The sequence below is a fragment of the Cyclopterus lumpus genome, chromosome 14 (assembly GCF_009769545.1).
Source record: "Cyclopterus lumpus isolate fCycLum1 chromosome 14, fCycLum1.pri, whole genome shotgun sequence".
In the NCBI taxonomy this organism is placed as follows: Eukaryota; Metazoa; Chordata; class Actinopteri; order Perciformes; family Cyclopteridae; genus Cyclopterus; species Cyclopterus lumpus.
Genome location: NC_046979.1, coordinates 23,412,068 through 23,431,982, shown reverse-complemented (window position 1 = coordinate 23,431,982; position 19,915 = coordinate 23,412,068). Strand labels below are relative to the sequence as shown.

At 43.8% G+C, this 19,915-nt stretch overlaps 1 protein-coding gene across 4 annotated transcripts in view; it reads right to left on the bottom strand.

Annotated features, from left to right (window-relative positions):
* Positions 1-15,118: 15,118 nt before the first annotated feature.
* Positions 15,119-19,915, bottom strand: part of nrip1b (nuclear receptor interacting protein 1b) — a 41,312-nt gene continuing 36,515 nt past the window's right edge. For all 4 annotated transcript variants that reach the window (XM_034549567.1, XM_034549566.1, XM_034549568.1 and 1 more), the window contains one exon: positions 15,119-19,915. This exon is cut by the window's right edge and continues 679 nt beyond it. In XM_034549567.1, the coding sequence (XP_034405458.1) occupies positions 16,496-19,915 (3,420 nt within the window). In that variant the 3' untranslated portion in view covers positions 15,119-16,495.

The following is a 19,915-nucleotide window of genomic DNA, read 5'->3' as shown; positions in this document are numbered from 1 at the left end:
CCTCATTCAAGAATAGACTTAAGACTTTCCTCTTTAATAGTGCTTATAGTTAGGGCTGAATCAGGTTTGCCCTGGTCCAGCCCCTTGATATGCTGCTATAGGCTTATAGGCTGCTGGGGGATGTTTTAGGATACACTGAGCACCTATCTCCTCTTCTCTCTCTCCTTATGGATGAATTTACATCTCTCCATTGCACCTTATTAACTCTGCTTCCTCCCCGGAGTCGTTGTGACTTCACGTCTCATAGGGTCCATTGGACCTGGAGGTGTCTGATGCTGGTGAGCCGGCCTCCCGCGTTGGCCCTGCTGATGCCCCGCCCCCCCTCCTCTCTACCTCCTTCTGTTTCATGGATTGGAGTTCTATTCATACATTGTCATATTCATGTAATGTGTTTATGTAACTTTGTAACTCTGTTCATCTGGTCACATGACATCTATTCTTCTGTCCATCCGGGGAGAGGGATCCTCCTCTGTTGCTCTCCTGAAGGTTTCTTCCCTTTATTTCCTGTCAAAGGTTATTTTTGGGGAGTTTTTCCTGATCCGATGTGAGGTCAAAGGTCAGGGATGTCGTATGTGTACAGATTGTAAAGCCCTCTGAGGATAATTTGTAATTTGTGATATTGGGCTATACGAAATAAACTGAATTGAATTGAATTGAATATCTATAGATTATATATTATAGAGCCCTTCATATCTATAGATTATATATTATAGAGCCCTTCATATCTACAGATTACATATTATAGATTATAGAGCCCTTCATATCTATAGATTATATATTATAGAGCCCTTCATATCTACAGATTACATATTATAGATTATAGAGCCCTTCATATCTATAGATTATATATTATATATTATAGAGCCCTTCATATCTACAGATTACATATTATAGATTATAGAGCCCCTCATATCTATAGATTATATATTATAGAGCCCTTCATATCTATAGATTATATATTATAGAGCCCTTAATATCTATAGATTATATATTATAGAACCCTTCATATCTACAGATTATAGATTATATATTATAGAGCCCTTCATATCTACAGATTATATATTATAGAGCCCTATATATCTATAGAATATAGATTATAGAGCCCTTCATATCTATAGTTTATAGATTATATATTATAGAGCCCTTCATATCTATAGATTATATATTATATATTATAGAGCCCTTCATATCTACAGATTATAGATTATATATTATAGAGCCCTTCATATCTATAGATTATATATTATATATTATAGAGCCCTTTATATCTACAGATTATATATTATAGAGCCCTTCATATCTATAGATTATATATTATAGAGCCCTTCATATCTACAGATTACATATTATATATTATAGATCCCTTCATATCTACAGATTGTATATTATAGAGCCCTTCATATCTATAGATTATAGATGATATATTATAGAGCCCTTCATATCTATGGATTATAGAGCCCTTCATATCTACAGATTACACATTATATATTATAGAGCCCTTCATATCTACAGATTACATATTATATATTATAGAGCCCTTCATATCTATAGATTATATATTATAGAACCCTTCATATCTACAGATTATAGATTATATATTATAGAGCCCTTCATATCTACAGATTATATATTATAGAGCCCTATATATCTATAGAATATAGATTATAGAGCCCTTTATATCTATAGTTTATAGATTATATATTATAGAGCCCTTCATATCTATAGATTATATATTATAGAGCCCTTCATATCTATAGATTATATATTATAGAGCCCTTCATACCTACAGATTATATATTATAGAGCCCTTCATATCTATAGATTATATATTATATATTATAGAGCCCTTCATATCTATAGATTATATATTATAGAGCCCTTCATATCTACAGATTATAGATTATATATTATAGAGCCCTTCATATCTATAGATTATATATTATATATTATAGAGCCCTTCATATCTATGTATTATATATTATAGAGCCCTTCATATCTATAGATTATATATTATAGAGCCCTTCATATCTACAGATTACATATTATATATTATAGATCCCTTCATATCTACAGATTGTATATTATAGAGCCCTTCATATCTATAGATTATAGATGATATATTATAGAGCCCTTCATATCTACAGATTACACATTATATATTATAGAGCCCTTCATATCTACAGATTACATATTATATATTATAGAGCCCTTCATATCTATAGATTATATATTATAGAATCCTTCATATCTATAGATTATAGATTATATATTATAGAGCCCTTCATATCTACAGATTATATATTATAGAGCCCTATATATCTATAGAATATAGATTATAGAGCCCTTCATATCTATAGTTTATAGATTATATATTATAGAGCCCTTCATATCTATAGATTATATATTATAGAGCCCTTCATATCTACAGATTATATATTATATATTATAGAGCCCTTCATATCTATAGATTATATATTATATATTATAGAGCCCTTCATATCTACAGATTATATATTATAGAGCCCTTCATATCTATATATTATAGAGCCCTTCATATCTATAGATTATATATTATAGAGCCCTTCATATCTACAGATTACATATTATATATTATAGATCCCTTCATATCTACAGATTGTATATTATGGAGCCCTTCATATCTATAGATTATATATTATAGAGCCCTTCATATCTACAGATTACATATTATATATTATAGATCCCTTCATATCTACAGATTGTATATTATAGAGCCCTTCATATCTATAGATTATATATTATATATTATAGAGCCCTTCATATCTACAGATTATATATTATAGAGCCCTTCATATCTATATATTATATATTATAGAGCCCTTCATATCTATAGATTATATATTATAGAGCCCTTCATATCTACAGATTACATATTATATATTATAGATCCCTTCATATCTACAGATTGTATATTATAGAGCCCTTCATATCTATGGATTGTAGAGCCCTTCATATCTACAGATTACACATTATATATTATAGAGCCCTTCATATCTACAGATTACATATTATATATTATAGAGCCCTTCATATCTATAGATTATAGATTATATATTATAGAGCCCTTCATATCTATAGATTACATATTATAGAGCCCTTCATATCTACAGATTACATATTATAGATTATAGAGCCCTTCATATCTATAGATTATAGATTATATATTATAGAGCCCTTCATATCTACAGATTACATATTATAGATTATAGAGCCCTTCATATCTATAAATTATATATTATATATTATAGAGCCCTTCATATCTACAGATTATATATTATAGAGCCCTTCATATCTATATATTATATATTATAGAGCCCTTCATATCTTTATATTATAGAGCCCTTCATATCTATAGATTATATATTATATATTATAGAGCCCTTCATATCTACAGATTATATATTATAGATCCCTTCATATCTTTATATTATAGAGCCCTTCATATCTATAGATTATAGATGATATATTATAGAGCCCTTCATATCTATAGATTATAGATTATATATTATAGAGCCCTTCATATCTACAGATTACATATTATATATTATAGAGCCCTTCATATCTATAGATTATATATTATAGAGCCCTTCATATCTATAGATTATATATTATAGAGCCCTTCATTTCCACAGATTACATATTATAGATTATAGAGCCCTTCATATCCATAGATTATAGATTATATATTATAGAGCCCTTCATATCTACAGATTATATATTATAGAGCCCTTCATATCTATAGATTATAGAGCCCTTCATATCTACAGATTACATATTCTAGATTATAGAGCCCTTCATATCTATAGATTATATATTATAGAGCCCTTCATATCTATAGATTATAGAGCCCTTCATATCTACAGATTATATATTATAGAGCCCTTCATATCTACAGATTATATATTATAGAGCCCTTCATATCTATAGATTATATATTATAGAGCCCTTCACATCTACAGATTATATATTATAGAGCCCTTCATATCTATAGATTATATATTATAGAGCCCTTTATATCTATAGATTATATATTATAGAGCCCTTTATATCTATAGATTATATATTATAGAGCCCTTCATATCTACAGATTATATATTATATATTATAGAGCCCTTCATATCTACAGATTATATATTATATATTATAGAGCCCTTCATATCTACAGATTATATATTATAGATTATAGAGCCCTTCATATCTATAGATTATATATTATAGAGCCCTTCATATCTATAGATTATAGAGCCCTTCATATCTACATTTCTACAGAAACCCTGAATGGACAAACCCATAAACATATAATATAATGAGATTGGAGGTATTCAGTCGGGTGCAATCTACAACGTCACCACTAGATGGCCCTACACCTTTAAGTAAAGGCTCTGAATACTTCTTCCACCAGACAAATAAATAAGCACGAACACGGTGAATCAAACGTAAGTGTGATCCTCAAGTGGAGCACAGGAGCCACACAAACACACACATGCATTTAAAAAGTCTTAATGCCATCACGTTGTGAGTATCGACACTGAATATGATGCATAAAGGGTCCGATTTCAGAACTATTCCCACAGATGGTGTTATGTGCAGCTCGACAGTAACACTGGACCCAAACGCCGTCAACGATGGAAAAGCAACTTTATTGCTCCACCCAATACAAAAACAGGATTCCAAAACAGGATACAAAACACACACACAAGCTCTTCCACGATCTAGACAAGACGAACCGACAAAGGGGAATGACACAAACAGGACTTAAATACAGAGGGCTGGTGCAGGTGATTGGACACAGGAGGAAACAATCAGGGACAGGGCAGACAATCACAGGGACAGGAAGTGAAGAGAAACAGAGGACACGAGAGACAAGGACTTCAAAATAAAACAGGAAACACGACAACACTACAGATCCTGACAGATGGAATAACTCCTCCATCCATACAGCTGTGTTACCTCAGTGCAGAGACGAGGAGGAGCGTCCTCACACACAACTGGCTCATCCTTACATGTTCAGGAATAGCATTGTTTGTAATAGTCATAACTGAGGCATGCTTTGTTAACATGAACTGTGTCATCTAACTAGTGCATGTACATATTAATGGGGATATTCAGAACTGTGTGGTGTCATTTGGGGCAGGAGTTGGCAGCAAGAGAAACACACATTGTGCAGGAAGATTTTATCAAGACAGATTTCTTTTAGCAATTTCATTTGAGGAAGAATGGTTATTAAAAAGCCATTTGGCTGTGTATGTGCACATCATACTAGGTATCACTGCATTCCTTTGTGTCTTCAGTTCAAACACGTGCTGTTCAAGGCCACGCTGCCGTTCAGCCTTCCTCCAGCAGGTGGCGACATCCTCCTTTGGAGCTCCAGCTCGACTCCCAACAAGAGCAGCAGGAAAGTGCAAAAGATAATGAATCATGAAATTGATTCCACTTGCTAAATCCAGGAGCGTTATAAATCACAAAGTCTGCTTTCGATGTGGTTTTCCCAGCGCTGCGCCGTAATCGATATTTCATCCAGTCAACGCTGCGGCGGGCTGAAATATTGACCAGCAGAGAGTGTGTGTGAGGGTTAGCCATCCTGTGACAACATCACACAGTTTGACCTCAAGGCAGGAAGTGGAGCTATCAGTCAGAGGAATCTGGGAAGCTGTCAGGAAACCAATCAGAAAATAAGTTGATGAATCAATCGGTGAAGTGGGCACAGATCCGGCTTGTTGAAGATCAAAGCATCCTGAAAGTGAGCCGGGGCCTGAATGATAACAGGACCCCCTTTGCTTTGTGTGTCTTTCAGTCATCCAACCATGCAAAGCTTTAATTGTCATTTGATAGTAGAAAATAATAATACAAAGAATATTTGAGGCTGGATGGATACCGTACATAGCGAATTAAGAGATTTATTCTTTTTTATTAACTAAGGGCTTGCAGTAATTACAGGTCTTTGAATGTGGCTGACCAAGCATCATCCCTTATGACCCCCCCTGGTCACTAGTGCATTCTAAACCGGCTTTACCTTCAATGAGTTGGCACAGCCGTATATGAAATTTGATATAATTGTATGGTATTTCTGGCTGAGGCAGGGTTCTCCAAGCGCGCTGACACAGTGTGCAAATGCTTAGTTGGAAAATATTCCCCAATTATGCAGCATATCAGGGGTTTAAAGGCAGACAGCAGGGCCACACGGGGGTCCATTGCGTATGGGGGCCCCCTAATGTGGCCTACATGGGCACCTTGAAGCGGATCAAAAGGCCACTTCAGAAATAGATGTCTGGGGCCAAAAAGGAGCTCTTGTTGAATATAAGTAATGCCATTCCATATGTTCCCTTCTCCGTCTTCCTTCAGTCTGCATTTCTATAACAATATAATCAAACATTTTCTTTATTTCCTTTGGTATTTCTGCCAATGCAACAAGGACCGCTGGCTGTCTCATGCAAAGGATTCCATCCAATCCAGCCAAACACAGAGGTTACTTTCAACACCGCTGATATTTATCTCTCATAAAGCATGAAACCATAAAAACTGATATGTCATCTGAAAAGCATTTCGCCCTCCAGACCGTATATGAGGTCTCGGTCTTTTTACACCAGCCAGATAAGCCTCGGTGTGTTTGTGGTCAGGGGAAATTACAGCGCCACGCCGAGATCTCAGTCGCTGATCCTCATATTTAATATCAAATGCAGACGCCAAACGTCTATCATAGATGTTAATATGTGATACAGAAGATATGAGCATGGCGGACCTGAGAGGCGTAGCTGCACGGCTGCAATAATGCATAGTTTATTTAATTATGAACAACACTGATTGTGTCCTTTCAATATGAGCGTTGATTTTATGACACGGTAAAGAATGTCCGTGGCTTTAAGAAGACTTCAGCCATCCAGGCTCCTCATCATGGCAGACACTCCCCTCATGGAACAGACAACTTTTCATATCTTCTACGGTGGTTTTAAAGCCAGAATATGAACTTATGTCAACTCCCAGAGTGTCGCAGAGGAAAGAGAGAAGACGCTTCCTACCTTGTGCAGATGACAACGTGGAATGCAACGCAACGCAAGGAGAAGAAAGAGAAAAGAAGAAGAAGGAGAAGAAGGAGAATAAGAAGAAGGAGACGGAGAAGGAGAAGGAGAGGTTGAGGTTTAAAGAGTCCTTTATTCCACTATCGCAAGAACAGCAAAAACACTACAGATTCATTTGAAAAACCAAGTAAATAAAAAGTCAAAACATACAACCAAATATCACCAAAGAACAAACCAACAAACAAACAAACAAATATATCCAAAGAACAAAAACAAAAATAAACAATCCCAATATTCAAAAATGTACCAGCAGCTCACTACCAGTACCCACTGAGCATAACATGCTCCCAGTAGTCCATTTATCCCTGAAAACCTGTACATTGTCCACAGCCTGGTAATAGGCGTGTTCCACCCTGAGTCGGGCTTTCAGCAGTCCCTTCAGAGCCCTCACCGGATCCTCACTGCCGGCTCCCCTTGCCCGATTCTTCCGTGTCAACCAGATGGCCAACTTGGCAGAACCAGACAAAAAGTTCACCAGTGTGTGGACAGCCTTCTTATTTATGCAATATTTCGGCCCAAAAATAAACAAAGTGAAAGAAAAATCCTCTCCAAGACCCCGAAACCATCCCTTCAAAAGTTCAAAAAGGCCTGAGAGCCGAGGACACTGAACAAACAGGTGTTCCAGGGTTTCCTCCTCAATGTGTGGATCCAGGTGTGCCCGGTATCTATTTGTGGCTATGGCCCCGTGCACTACCCTCCACTGGAGGTCTGCCGTCCGCTTCTCAATAGGAAGTTTGTACAAGCACCTCCAGCTGCCTTTTGGGGACGAAGCTGGGCCAAGGTACTCGATCCACCTCGACTCCTTCAACCCCGCCAGAGAGCGCAAGTTCACAACCTTAACACACATTTCATAGATGGCTTTCTTCCCTACCGCCTGAAACTTGCCCAGACGAGGGGTTGCGAACGTCAGCAGCATATTCTCCCCCTCCTGCCAGTCCCCCACAGCTGGGGCAATGAGCAGAGTGGGGGGGTGTACTCCATCCCTTCATCCCACCGGTCAGACAAAGCACGACATCCTGCAGCAGCTCTTAGGTGCCGCGGCAGTGCGGCACAGACCTCCTCCACCATCCTGTCAGTCAGCCTGACAGACGTGATGTTAGCGTTCTGCCTGAAGGTGGCCGTGCCTGAAACTGTTGATGACATCTTCACCAAGTGTCCCATTTTAGTGCAACCGGCTTCTCTCAGCCGCGTTCGCATACTGGCAGACTGCAGTGTTTGAGTCCTTATGCAACTGTTGAAGAACAAAGGTTCCTCCAGCAGCCACACGCCCGGAGTCTCATCCGCTTCACGTGAGATGTTAAGAACATGCCAGGCCTGCAGAACAGAGCTGTAAAACGGCGTTAGACCAGACAGGTCCACTACCTCAGGCTGTAAGAGAAAAAGCTGTTTATCATACCCCAACCGCCGGACTCTTCTCAGTAGCAGTCGAGCAGCATCTATCCAGCTGGGGCCACAGCCATAGAGCAGCCTCTGTGTAGTCCGAAGTCTGAAAGAGGCAATCTTGGACTGGATATCGATGAGACCGTGCCCCCCCTCTGCCACCGGCAGATAGAGAGCTGCCGCACGAACCCAGTGCCGGCCAGAAGAAGTCCACGACAGACTTCTGTATCTCTGTCATGAGGCCACTTGGTGGTGTCAGCGCAATGAGCCTGTTATGTGCAGCTCGACAGTAACACTGGACCCAAACGCCGTCAACGATGGAAAAGCAACTTTATTGCTAAACAGGATTCCAAAAACAGGCTTCAAAAACCAGGATACAAAACACGCACACAAGATCTTCAATGATCTAGACAAGACGAACCGACAAAGGGGAATGACACAAACAGGACTTAAATACAGAGGGCTGGTGCAGGTGATTGGACACAGGAGGAAACAATCAGGAACAGGGCAGACAATCACAGGGACAGGAAGTGAAGAGAAACAGAGGACACGAGAGACAAGGACTTCAAAATAAAACAGGAAACACGACAACACTACAGATCCTGACAGAGCCTGTGCCAAAAAGTCGAGGCAACCAAATTATTAGCAACCAGAACTCTTCCCCTATATAACAGCTGGGGCAGTAACCATCTCCACCTAGAGAACCGAGCACACACCTTCTCCTTAACTCCCACCCAGTTCCTTTTCTGATACTCCTCAGAGCCTAAAAACACACCCAACACCTTTAATCCCTCTTTCCCCCACTGAAGCCCTGCAGGCAGGTGAGGCACAATCTGCTGTCTCCACTGTCCCACCAACAAAGCTTCAGATTTTTCCCAGTTCACCTGTGCAGATGAAGCCTTCTCATAAAGAGACAGAGTATCCCTCAGACAGTGAACATCTCCCTGGTCCCTGATGAAGATGTTTACATCATCAGCATACGCAGACACAGCGAGGGGACGGCAAAGACTGGAAGACCCAGGCAGTGAAAAACCAGCGAGTTGACTTCTCAACCTGCACAACAACGGTTCAAAAGCAAGGCTGTACAGCTGCCCTGAGATAGGACAACCCTGCCTTATCCCCCGCCGTACAGGGATCGGTCGACTCAGCCCAGCTCCCATCTTCACCATACATTCAGCACCCTTGTACAACAAACCCACCCAAGCCAAAAAACCCTCACCAAGCCCAAAAGCCCTAAGTGCAGAGAACAGGTAAGTGTGGTTCACCCTGTCAAAAGCCTTCTCTTGATCCAGTGAGACAATGCCAACATCTACATCATGGGATTTACACACATCAAGCACATCACGCATTAGAAAAATATTGTCCATGACTGTTCTCTCTGGGATACAGTACGTTTGGTCACTGTCTACAACTACTTCCAGGTAGTCTCTTAGTCTGTTGGACAAGGCTCTGGAAAGCACCTTATAGTCTGTACAAAGCAGGGCCACTGGTCTCCAGTTCTTAAGAAGAGCCAAGTCACCCTTCTTGGGCAGCAAGGAGAGGACCGCCCGCTGGCAGGAAACAGGAAGTGATCCTGTTTGAAAACATTCCACCAACACACAATGTAAGTCAGAACCAACGCTGTCCCAGAATTGTTTAAAGAAGTCCGTGGAGAGGCCGTCAATTCCCGGAGTCTTTCCTGAAGACATCTGCTTCACTGCAGCCGTCAGCTCCTCCAGGGTCAGCTCTCCATCCAGCACCGTCCTCTCTGAAGGACTGAGCTGTGGAAGACCCTTCAGGAGCTCCTTACGGCTCTCCTCACAGCATTGCTCTTCCCCAAACAGAGAAGCGTAGAAATCCACAGCATGGGTTCTCATCTCTCCTTTTTTTTTGCAGTTTCCTGCAAAGTAAACCTTTTTGATTAACAACTTCCATTACTAACGCCCTTTTTTTTCCATCCCTCCCACCATTTACCCTAAAATAAAGCTCTGCATAGGAAGGTCAGAGGATAGAAAAGAAACAAGACAAGACAAAGAAGCAGAAGAAGGAAAAACCCGTGTGACACATGACCATAAACTGTTTACTTTGCGTTTTTTAACCTTTCTTATCCCTTCCTTTCCTACCGTGACTTTCCTCAGTAATGTGATGTGTTTCTTCAGACGAAACCTCTTCCGTTCGTTTAAGAGATCCAGCCCCACCTGTCTCTGCACCACCCCGGCAGACCGGATGAATTTCTCGATATCGCTGAAGTAGTCGCCCACATTGGCAGATTTATTGAAAGTTTCATCTAAAAACGCATTTATCTCTTCTAGTGAATACAGGTCTGCGGCTTTAATGCCCCTTTCAGAACCCGATCCAGAATCGGAAACGTTCTGGTACTCCATGTCCTCAACCTCACAGGACAGCTGGCTGTTGGACACAGCTCCTCCACCCTGTCCTTCCTCTGAGGCTCTGCTCTGACCTCCAGCTGCAGAACCTGGAGCTGCCTCTTCACAGCCTGCCTGAGATGGTGCTGTGGTACCATCTGCAGTGAGGTTCTCCACCACAGGAGAAGGAGGTGCTCAGTGGATCCTAAAACATCCCCCAGCAGCCTATAAGCCTATAGCAGCATATCAAAATAGCATAAATACAAACACCAACAGACCTCCAGCCCACCTGTTGCTGGGTCCAGCTGGGGGTGTAATGATATTAACACAGTTCATCATTTGAACATGTCCCTTTGGTCCAGAGCATTATGTTTATTCATTACAGTGTATTGACCATTTATGAATATATAGCATGCATCTTATTGGGTTTGACTCATGCATGAGGTCAGAAAACCAGCAGATCTCATATTTCTCCCATAAAGTTATTGCACAACTTAACTTAACTTTTCATCTGTAGCGTACACTGAGTCAACACATTTAACGAGGAAGCTGCAATAATAATAATTTACATAATAAGTACTAAATAATAGTGGTCTGAGACAGAGTTTCTATGAGAAGGAGCTGATTGGCTGGCCTGTGATCCATGTTACCATGGGGAGAAAGCAATCTGAAAAGTGATAGTGTATATGTTATTACTATTATTAATAAGCATTGTAATACAGACAAGGCTCCCTTTATGTTTACCAGTGATGACGTCATGAACTCAACATGCAGCTGGATCCTTCTGGATTCATACAGGCAAAAAGATATGCATTTATTCATTATGTTATTTTAAGTAAAATAGTTAAGTGCAAACAGTAAATTAACTTTAAGGGTCCTACGTTATTGTCATGACAACAGAGCCAGCAGTAAAGTCAAAGTTCACTGTAACTCAACTCTCAGACTCATCGTGGTTCAATATTACAGCCTATTGATGAAGGCTTTATTCAATATATGCATTGATAATATAATGAATCATTATAGGTAATACACCTGAGTGAGTTAGTTTTACACCAGAGAGACGACCTGTTGACCTCACATCTTACAGTCCACTGGTGTGTGAAGTGTTCCTCACATGCTGGAGAACCCTCTGCAGCGTCATTGTGTTCTCCTGAGCACGGCTTCACACTGAGGGGAGCACCGGAGAACTCAAACCAGGTCAGGTTGTCACGCTTCGTCCTCAGTGGCCCTCAGACCCCGCAGCACAAAGTCCACATCCCGAGCCGGTCTCAGCCAGACTGGTTGACACTGGGCTGCCCTTTTCTCTTCTAGGGGGGGTTGAGAAATGTTTACTTGGAGAGTTCATGACCCCGCAGATCACGCGCTCTGTCATGTGATGAAACATACAGGACAGTAGTGGTGAATACATTCTCCAGAGTTTGAGACCCACGAGTCAGAGTGGGAACATGAGGCAGAACCTCCTGTGAGCAGACTCGCCCCAGAGAGGCAGGAGACACGTTTAGCATCGAGCTCACATCGTGCTCATCTGACACGGCAGATATCAGCCGTGTTCATCCCTCACGCCATGAATATTACATGGGGGGTGTTTACATGTGGCCACCAGTACGGAGGCGTTCCTTCATGTGAGGAACGGAACTAACCCGTGACTGTCTGGTGGAGGGACACGGCTTTTCACTTTGGGACCTGTTGCATCCACCCTCTCTGACATCAGGCCTCATAGTGGTCTAGGACCTCATAGTGGTCTCGGACTACCACCTCATGGGAAGTAGCAGGTTAAGAGGCCATCAGGTGTTCAGCTAAAGAAAGGACTGAAGCCATGCTGCCACTCATATTTACACAAAAGAAAGGGCTGAGTGTAATGCCAGAGGGGGGAGGAGGGTGGGAGGGGGGTGGGTGGGGGGTGGGTGCCACAGCTGCAGGCCAACAGTTGATCCTGTGCCGGGAAACAGGATCAGCCAGGTCAGGGTGAGGAGGAGGGGGGCAAAAGGTTGTGACCCCGTAGGGGGCGGGGGGTTAAGGAACAGACTTCACAAAGAGGTACATCTTCAAAAGCAAAAGCCCCAGCGGGGGAAACCAGTATGAACCAGTTTGACCTCCTTTCTGGGAGCAGGAGTTCCCCCAGGTGTTTGACCTGGTTGTTGTTTCTCTTGAGTGTTCGGAGGAAGAACTTTTTATTTTAGGAATACTTCCCACCCTCGTGACCCATAAAATGAGAATCACATTGTGTGTGTGTGTGCTTGTGTGTTTGTGTGTGTTTACATAACATGTGAGGTCAGACCATGTGCTCAAAGGTCAAACACTGGCATGAGGAGAGGGTGACTGAACATCTGTGAGCATATTTATCCCACCAATCACCATGACAACCAGTGTCAGCTAGCTCTGCATGGCCTCCATGTGAATAAACAAGAGGGTGTCTCCTTACCACTCATCTCAGCACAATGGCGCTCAACAGTGCACGTGTTCCCGTGCACTGTTGAGCGCGTTAAGTGCGACTAATAGGGAACGTACATGGTGTTTGCAGAAGGCCTCCAGTCGAGTCCCTGCAGCCTCGTGCTATCAAAGAGAGGCCGCAGACAAACGGCCGATTGTCAAGTTCTACACCTTGACCTCGGCCCCCCCCCCGTTTGGGGCCCGCTTCAGAGCTCGGAGGAAATCAAGGGGTCACTGGCGGTTCAGCCTCGATAAGGATCTTTGAAATGAGAGAAGTTCACGGAGGGGAAAGGTTACCGGGAGTTTAAAGAGAGTGCAGCCAGTCACGGGGAGCATTAAACACAAAAAGGGGAAGTCAGGGCTGAGGAACTGCGCCGCGATTTTAAAAGTGCACTGCAGACAAAAAGCCGCCTGTTCACTCGCCCGGACTGCATGTTCAAAAGCCAGCGCGAGGGGAAGTTGGAGCGTGAACTCGTCTTCACCTTCAGGAGTCTCACGATAGGGAAGTGACCACATGACGGCCGACTCCTCGGCCTCAGTGTACATCTGGTGACCTCCGTGTGTCCTCCCTCCTTGCAGCGTCTTTCCTGCCTTTGTTAGGACTCAGCACTAAGTGAACAGCAGCCAATACAGGACATCCTCTCACTTCTACAGGCTTTGATGTCCCTGTTCAACAACATTATTCTTTACTGGGAGGCAGATGTTGGGGCGTATAGCTGCCGATTGATTGCTTTACTTTATCTCCAAAGACTGAACTTATATGGTTCACCATGTCAATACATGTATTTAATCACTGGACTGGACCAGGCTGCACATGACCTCTGGACAGGAGAATTACAATAACGTAGAGCAATATAAATGTGTTTTAGCTTTGCCCAGATAACATCTCATCATCTAATATACATCTTATATATCTAATATACATGTGTGAGGGGATACAACAAAATACACTCTAGAAAAAGAGGAAGACATTCATACTAGGTCATGCATTTTAGTACTTTATTTTTGAGATATCAGTGCAAATGAACACCAAAAAAATGAAAACATAAAAAAAAAGAAAGAAAAAAATAAGAAATTTTGTTTCAGGTCTTCACATGAAAAAATGAAACATCTTTTTATATATATATATATATATATATATATATACATATATACATACATATATATATATATATATACACACACACACACACACATATATATATATATACATACATATATGTATATATATATGTATTTGCTGCTACAAATGTATTTCTCAGATGCACAATGCAGATCTATGATTGTACGTCAACCCCCCCACTATAGCCCGAGCTCTTTCACTGAGCTTTTTGTTAACCAGTAACAGAAAAGAAAAAAATCACAAAAATATTCAATGCACGTTTATTTTTCACACATTTCAGAATCAACTGGCTCCACAGTCTGTGGTTATTTCGGGACTGTTGGTATTCGAACCGGACCTCTCTGTGATAAAAAAGACCTATTTAAGACTTGACACTTCCCCGTCACCAGGAGGGACACACAGGTAGTTCCCATGCGTCTGCATGCAACAGGCAGCAGTGAGGAGAGTCAGACATTATTACACAACACAGCGCAGGATAGATTATCATTTACCACATAGAGACACATGCAAAGAACAAACCAACCAAAAAGAGATGGGCATAGCATCCTCTGCCTTTGTATGTACACTTGTACGCATATAATTCATATTTACATATCAGGGCATTAAAAACTAGGGTAATATCTTTTCTTAAACATTACAAAATAGTCATCTTTCATACTGAAAGTACTATTTACACAAATATATTGAACCATTGTGAAAATGTATTAATAATCGAAGAGACGTACTTCATAGGTATATGTATTAAAAAGATCACAAGACTAAATGGATAAAGCAGTGTGTGACATTAACCCAAAAGAAGACAGTACAATCAAAATAAGGAGCTAGATAGCGGTCTCCCTCAAGACCCCAACATGTCCTGGTGACTGTTGGGGGGCAGGTCTGCATATCCAGCTGCCTGGGAAACACAGATGTACCTCGTGGTCTTCTCTTAATTACCATGCAATTCTTTTGACATTTTATGAGTTAAGAGGCTGCCACAAAAAAAGGAAAAAAGACAGATGTCCATAAACCACAACAGTTGAAGAAGTGATGACGAAAAGAATCACAAACTGTCAAATTCTCAACGGATAACAATACTGACTTTTCTTTTTTTAAATTTATTACATGCCATTAAATGCTCCTGGAAAAGGACTCGGCTGTCGACGGTGCAAACGCCAGGTGGTCCTGAAGAAGAAGAGTTGGCGTGCGTGTCGAGAGCCAGGATGGGGAGCACCTCCTCAGCCTTTTTAACGGTTGCTCCAGAAACCTGTTTGCACACCACACGCTGACCCATCTGCTCAAAGCTGCACAACCACGTCACCCGGAGTTTGCACCGCCGCAGATTGCCCTTGAAACATTCAATTGAAATGAAAGCAGAACTCAATGAATTGGGACTATTCAAACCTCCTACATCCTGCCTCCACTGGTAATTACACCACCCTGTGAATCTCCAGGAGGAGCGAGACAAAGCATTCATGGTGGAGCTCCTCACCGAAGCTACTGCAGTGTGAACTGTTTTCAAGGTCCTCCTTTGAATGAATTTAACATGTGCATTGTTGTAATAGACCGCCGGGTCTGCCCAGAACGCCTTTATTTGGAATCTTATCTAAAATTGATGGGGCCTCTGTCTCATCTGAAAATGTTCTGATGGAGAAAATAAATAAATGTCCACTGAACTGAGCGCTAACATCTTTGAAGTCATCAATAATGAATGTTGCCTGAAATGTTCCTTCTAAATGTTTAATGGCCGGCAACATAGTGCTATGTGTAGAACTCGGATCAAATAAAAAGTGTAGAACAAGACCAAATTGTAAAGGAGGACTTCCTAATATGGAGAGCGTGATAGCCACTGATGGGAGGTGACCGTTGTGTAGTTTAGCTCAATTACGCATGGACCTGTTCTGTACTGTTCTGTACCGCTCCGGGACGTCGCCATTAAAGTTGAGAAACCGCTGCACTGTATGCATTTGAATTCCACAAGAAAAGTGTAATAAAAAATCATGTTTGCAATCTTTGTTATTTGTCCCATCAAACCAATTTGGCAAGTCATTAAAAAAAAGAGGAGAAAAAATGAGTCAATGAATTTGATTCCGCTTTGTATTTCTCTGCAGTTGATACAACTTCTACTCATATGATTGGCTCAGCCCGTGGCTCTCATGGCTGTGCTTGTCATTGTGGTTGGGTGATTGTGGGATGGAGCTCAGACTGTGTTCATAGGCATGCATGTCACTGATGGGCTCTTCTTTAACTCGGACCATAGAGTGGGTTCCCTCCGCCTGGTCCCGCACCTCCTTCCTCAGCTGGATGCTGCCCTTCTGCAGCATGTAATACAGGATGGGGTTGGAGCGCGAGAGCCGCGGAGAGTCCGGGTTTGAGTCACAAGCCTCCCCCCCCTCTTGCTCCTCCTCCTCCTCCTCCTCCTCCTCCTCCTCCTCATTCTCCTGACTACTCCACCTCACAGGGCTCTCGGGCTCCTGTTTGACTAGAGTAGGCGGGTCCCGCTTTGGAGCGACCGGCCATGGAGCTGGCTGGCGGCTCCAGGGGGTGCGGATAGGGCTGTCCCCTGCAGGGGGGGTGGGCAGTGGTCTGAGATTACTCGGAGGCCCTGAATTGAGGGAACCATGGGGTTGCCAGCCCGGCAGGTGGAGGAAGCTGTGATTATGGGCGGGCTGACTGAGAATGCTGCCGTTGGCCTTGCCATTGGCCTGCAGGACGGAGGGACTGGGCGTCCCCCGGGGCTGCAGCTCCTTCAGGCAGTTGTCAGAGAGCAGCAGCTGTTTGAGCACGTTGAAGCCTCGACTCTCTCTGGCGAGGGTTTCACTTGGTGGAGCCTCCTCTTCCTTCACAATCCTCTGCTGCTCAGGCTCTTCCTGAACGGCAGAGGATGCATACATGTTCATGTCGCCACTGCCCACTGCTCTGGGAGAGCTAGTATGACTCAAACTGTCAGTCCGGTCAGAGCAGAGGCGTCTCTTCTTAGGATTGGGGCTTAGATACTCCCTCTGTTCCTCTTTAACCTGCCTGGGCTGTGACTCAGCCTGCATCGCAGAGCTGGTATAGTAGGTAGCAGTCTGTTGTTTGAGCAGCTGGCTGAGGAGGCCATATTTTGCTATGACCTCTGTAGGCCGTGGTTCTGTTTTTAAGTCCTGCTGACAATCGGGGAGGGGGCTTTTCTTCTCATAGCCACCAGGTCTCTTTCTGCCACTAGAGTCCTCAGACATGGCCAAGGACGGTCCCACCTCCTCTGCAAACTCAGTTTTGACCTTTACGTCCAAAGGGGGCCCATTTGAGCCGTCGCATATGAGGGAGGCACCGGGGCTCTTCTCATAGCAGCCCCCTGCGACCTCCACACTCCTCCTGCCACTGGGCCTATCTCTACGGCCGACTGTGACAGTGGCCGAGCCCGTTCCTAGAAGGAGCTGCAGTACAGTGCGCCTCTCTAGAAGGTTCTCGATCTGTGCTGAAGGAGGAGAAGCGTCCTTCTGGCTGAAAGGTGTGCCACTGCCAGAGGGTCCGTCTGAGAGTGGGGTGGTGGTGGTCCTGTGTATTGGAGCATTGAGCCTTTCCAATAGGGCAAGGGGCCTGCTGGCGTCTAGCTCCTGACCAAGCCCTTTGCTGGAGGGGATGGGTGGGGAGGAAGAAGCTGTGCCACACTGAGCCAGATTTTGTAACAGTTTACTGGCACTGAAGGCAGGCTCTGAAGCCTTCTCAGCAGGGAAGGCTTTAGATTTACACAAATCCAATGGGCTGGACTGGACATGGGGGGAAGGGTAGGAGTACGGGGACAGTGCATCACTAGTGTCCCGGCTGAGTGGCGAGTAGAGGGGCTGGGCTGGGGCTACCGGTCTGTCTAGGGGGCTTTTTGTCCTGGTCTCCTCCCAGGGCACAAGTCCCTTTGGTTGGCCTCGAGCAATGGCGGCCATAGTTATATCAACGGGCGAATCGGGGTTACATACGCTTTTATTAACCATCTCATTATTTCTGCGCTCAAGAAGAAGCTGCATTAGTGTGACTTTAGAGTGTGATTTGAGGTCTTGGCTCATTTCAGGCTCCTTGTTCTTGCACAGCTTTGATCCTGATGGCTCTGGTTTCCACTTGTTTATTAAAGATTCTGTTAGTTTGTCCAGAGAGGAGGTAGACATAGAGGTGGAGGGAGAGGAGGACATAGCAGTGGAAATACAGGGGACAGCAGCAGAGGTTGGAGAAAAGGTTGCGGTGCAGGGTTGAGCAGAAGCTCGGGGAGAGAATGCAACTGGGGTGGAGGAAAACACTGAGGTGGAAGAAGAGAGGGTGGAGGTGGGAGAGTAGAAGGAGAAGGAGGAAGAGGGGGCAGTGGTTTTGGGCCCTGTGTCTCGTGTACTGGTCCGGCTTCTTACCGAGAGGTCAATGGGAGAGCAACTGGAGTAGGAACTCTCTGCATCACTGCTGTCCTTGGTCAAGTTCCTCTCCTGGATGGAGCACTCACTGTCCGATGTGACTGAAGACGAGCCGCTTGGCGGCAGAATGCCACAGCTGTCCTCCAGGTGCCCATTCTTGGTCAGCTGCTTCTGGTTGTTGTGGTTGTTGAGAAGCAGCAGCAGCAAGCTGCTGCATGTCTGCGGGGGACGGGTTGGACGGGAGTCAAAGCCTCGCTTCTCCCTTGACGGTTGGCTGAGGGTGGGGTTTGGAGCATGTGCAGGGGGAGTGGGTGGGGAGCTTTGGCTGTTGCCATGTAGCAAAGAGGGGCTCTGTGGACTGGACATTGCCGTTCGAGGGAGTGTTGTTGTTGTTATTGTGGTTGTTGTTGTCATTCCATTTTGGGTTGATAAGGAGATTAGTGTGTCTGGGGCTCCAGGCAGAGTCCCTCCCACACTAGGGGGCCTGCTGTCCTGGCCATACTGCTGGTTTGCCATGGCAGCTAGTCTCTCACTGGCAGACCTTCCTGAGAGCTGGGCTTTGAGTGCATGCTCCCTGGAGTACTGCTGGAGATGGGCTTCGCTGGACAGCAGCAGGGCCAGTTGACTGCAGGCCACACTGGGCTTGGGTGAAGGTGCCGGACTAGAACGGATTTTCACCATGTTGGCCACCGCCTTCAGACGATCCGCACAGGACACGGATTCAGCGGTCGCCGGGGTGGAGGGAGGCGTGGCACTGTGTGCCGACCGGGGTGATTCTGGGGGCCTGTCCTGACTGTGTCCCCTGCGACTGTAAGGGGTGTTGCTGTGATTTTGAAGTTTGCTCTTCCTCATCAGGCCCTTCAAGCGGCTCGAGGCGGTCCCATACACAGGAAGTGGCTCTTTATCCGGAGGCGGTGCCTTGGATGGAGAGGAACACTCACTGGGGGGTTTATTAGAGTGCTGAGACATTGCCACACTCTGAAGCCGTGAGCTGAATGACTGGAGGAGGGACGCCAACAGGGTGCTCTCCCCGGCATGAGGAGATCCCTCTAGTGTTCCATTTTGCAGGCCTCCGACTTGGCCATTCATCTCCATTGGGGGTGAAGTCATCCGCTGGGACCCTGGATCATTCCAGTCTCCGGAGCGCAGTAGGCGGGCCTTCTTCAG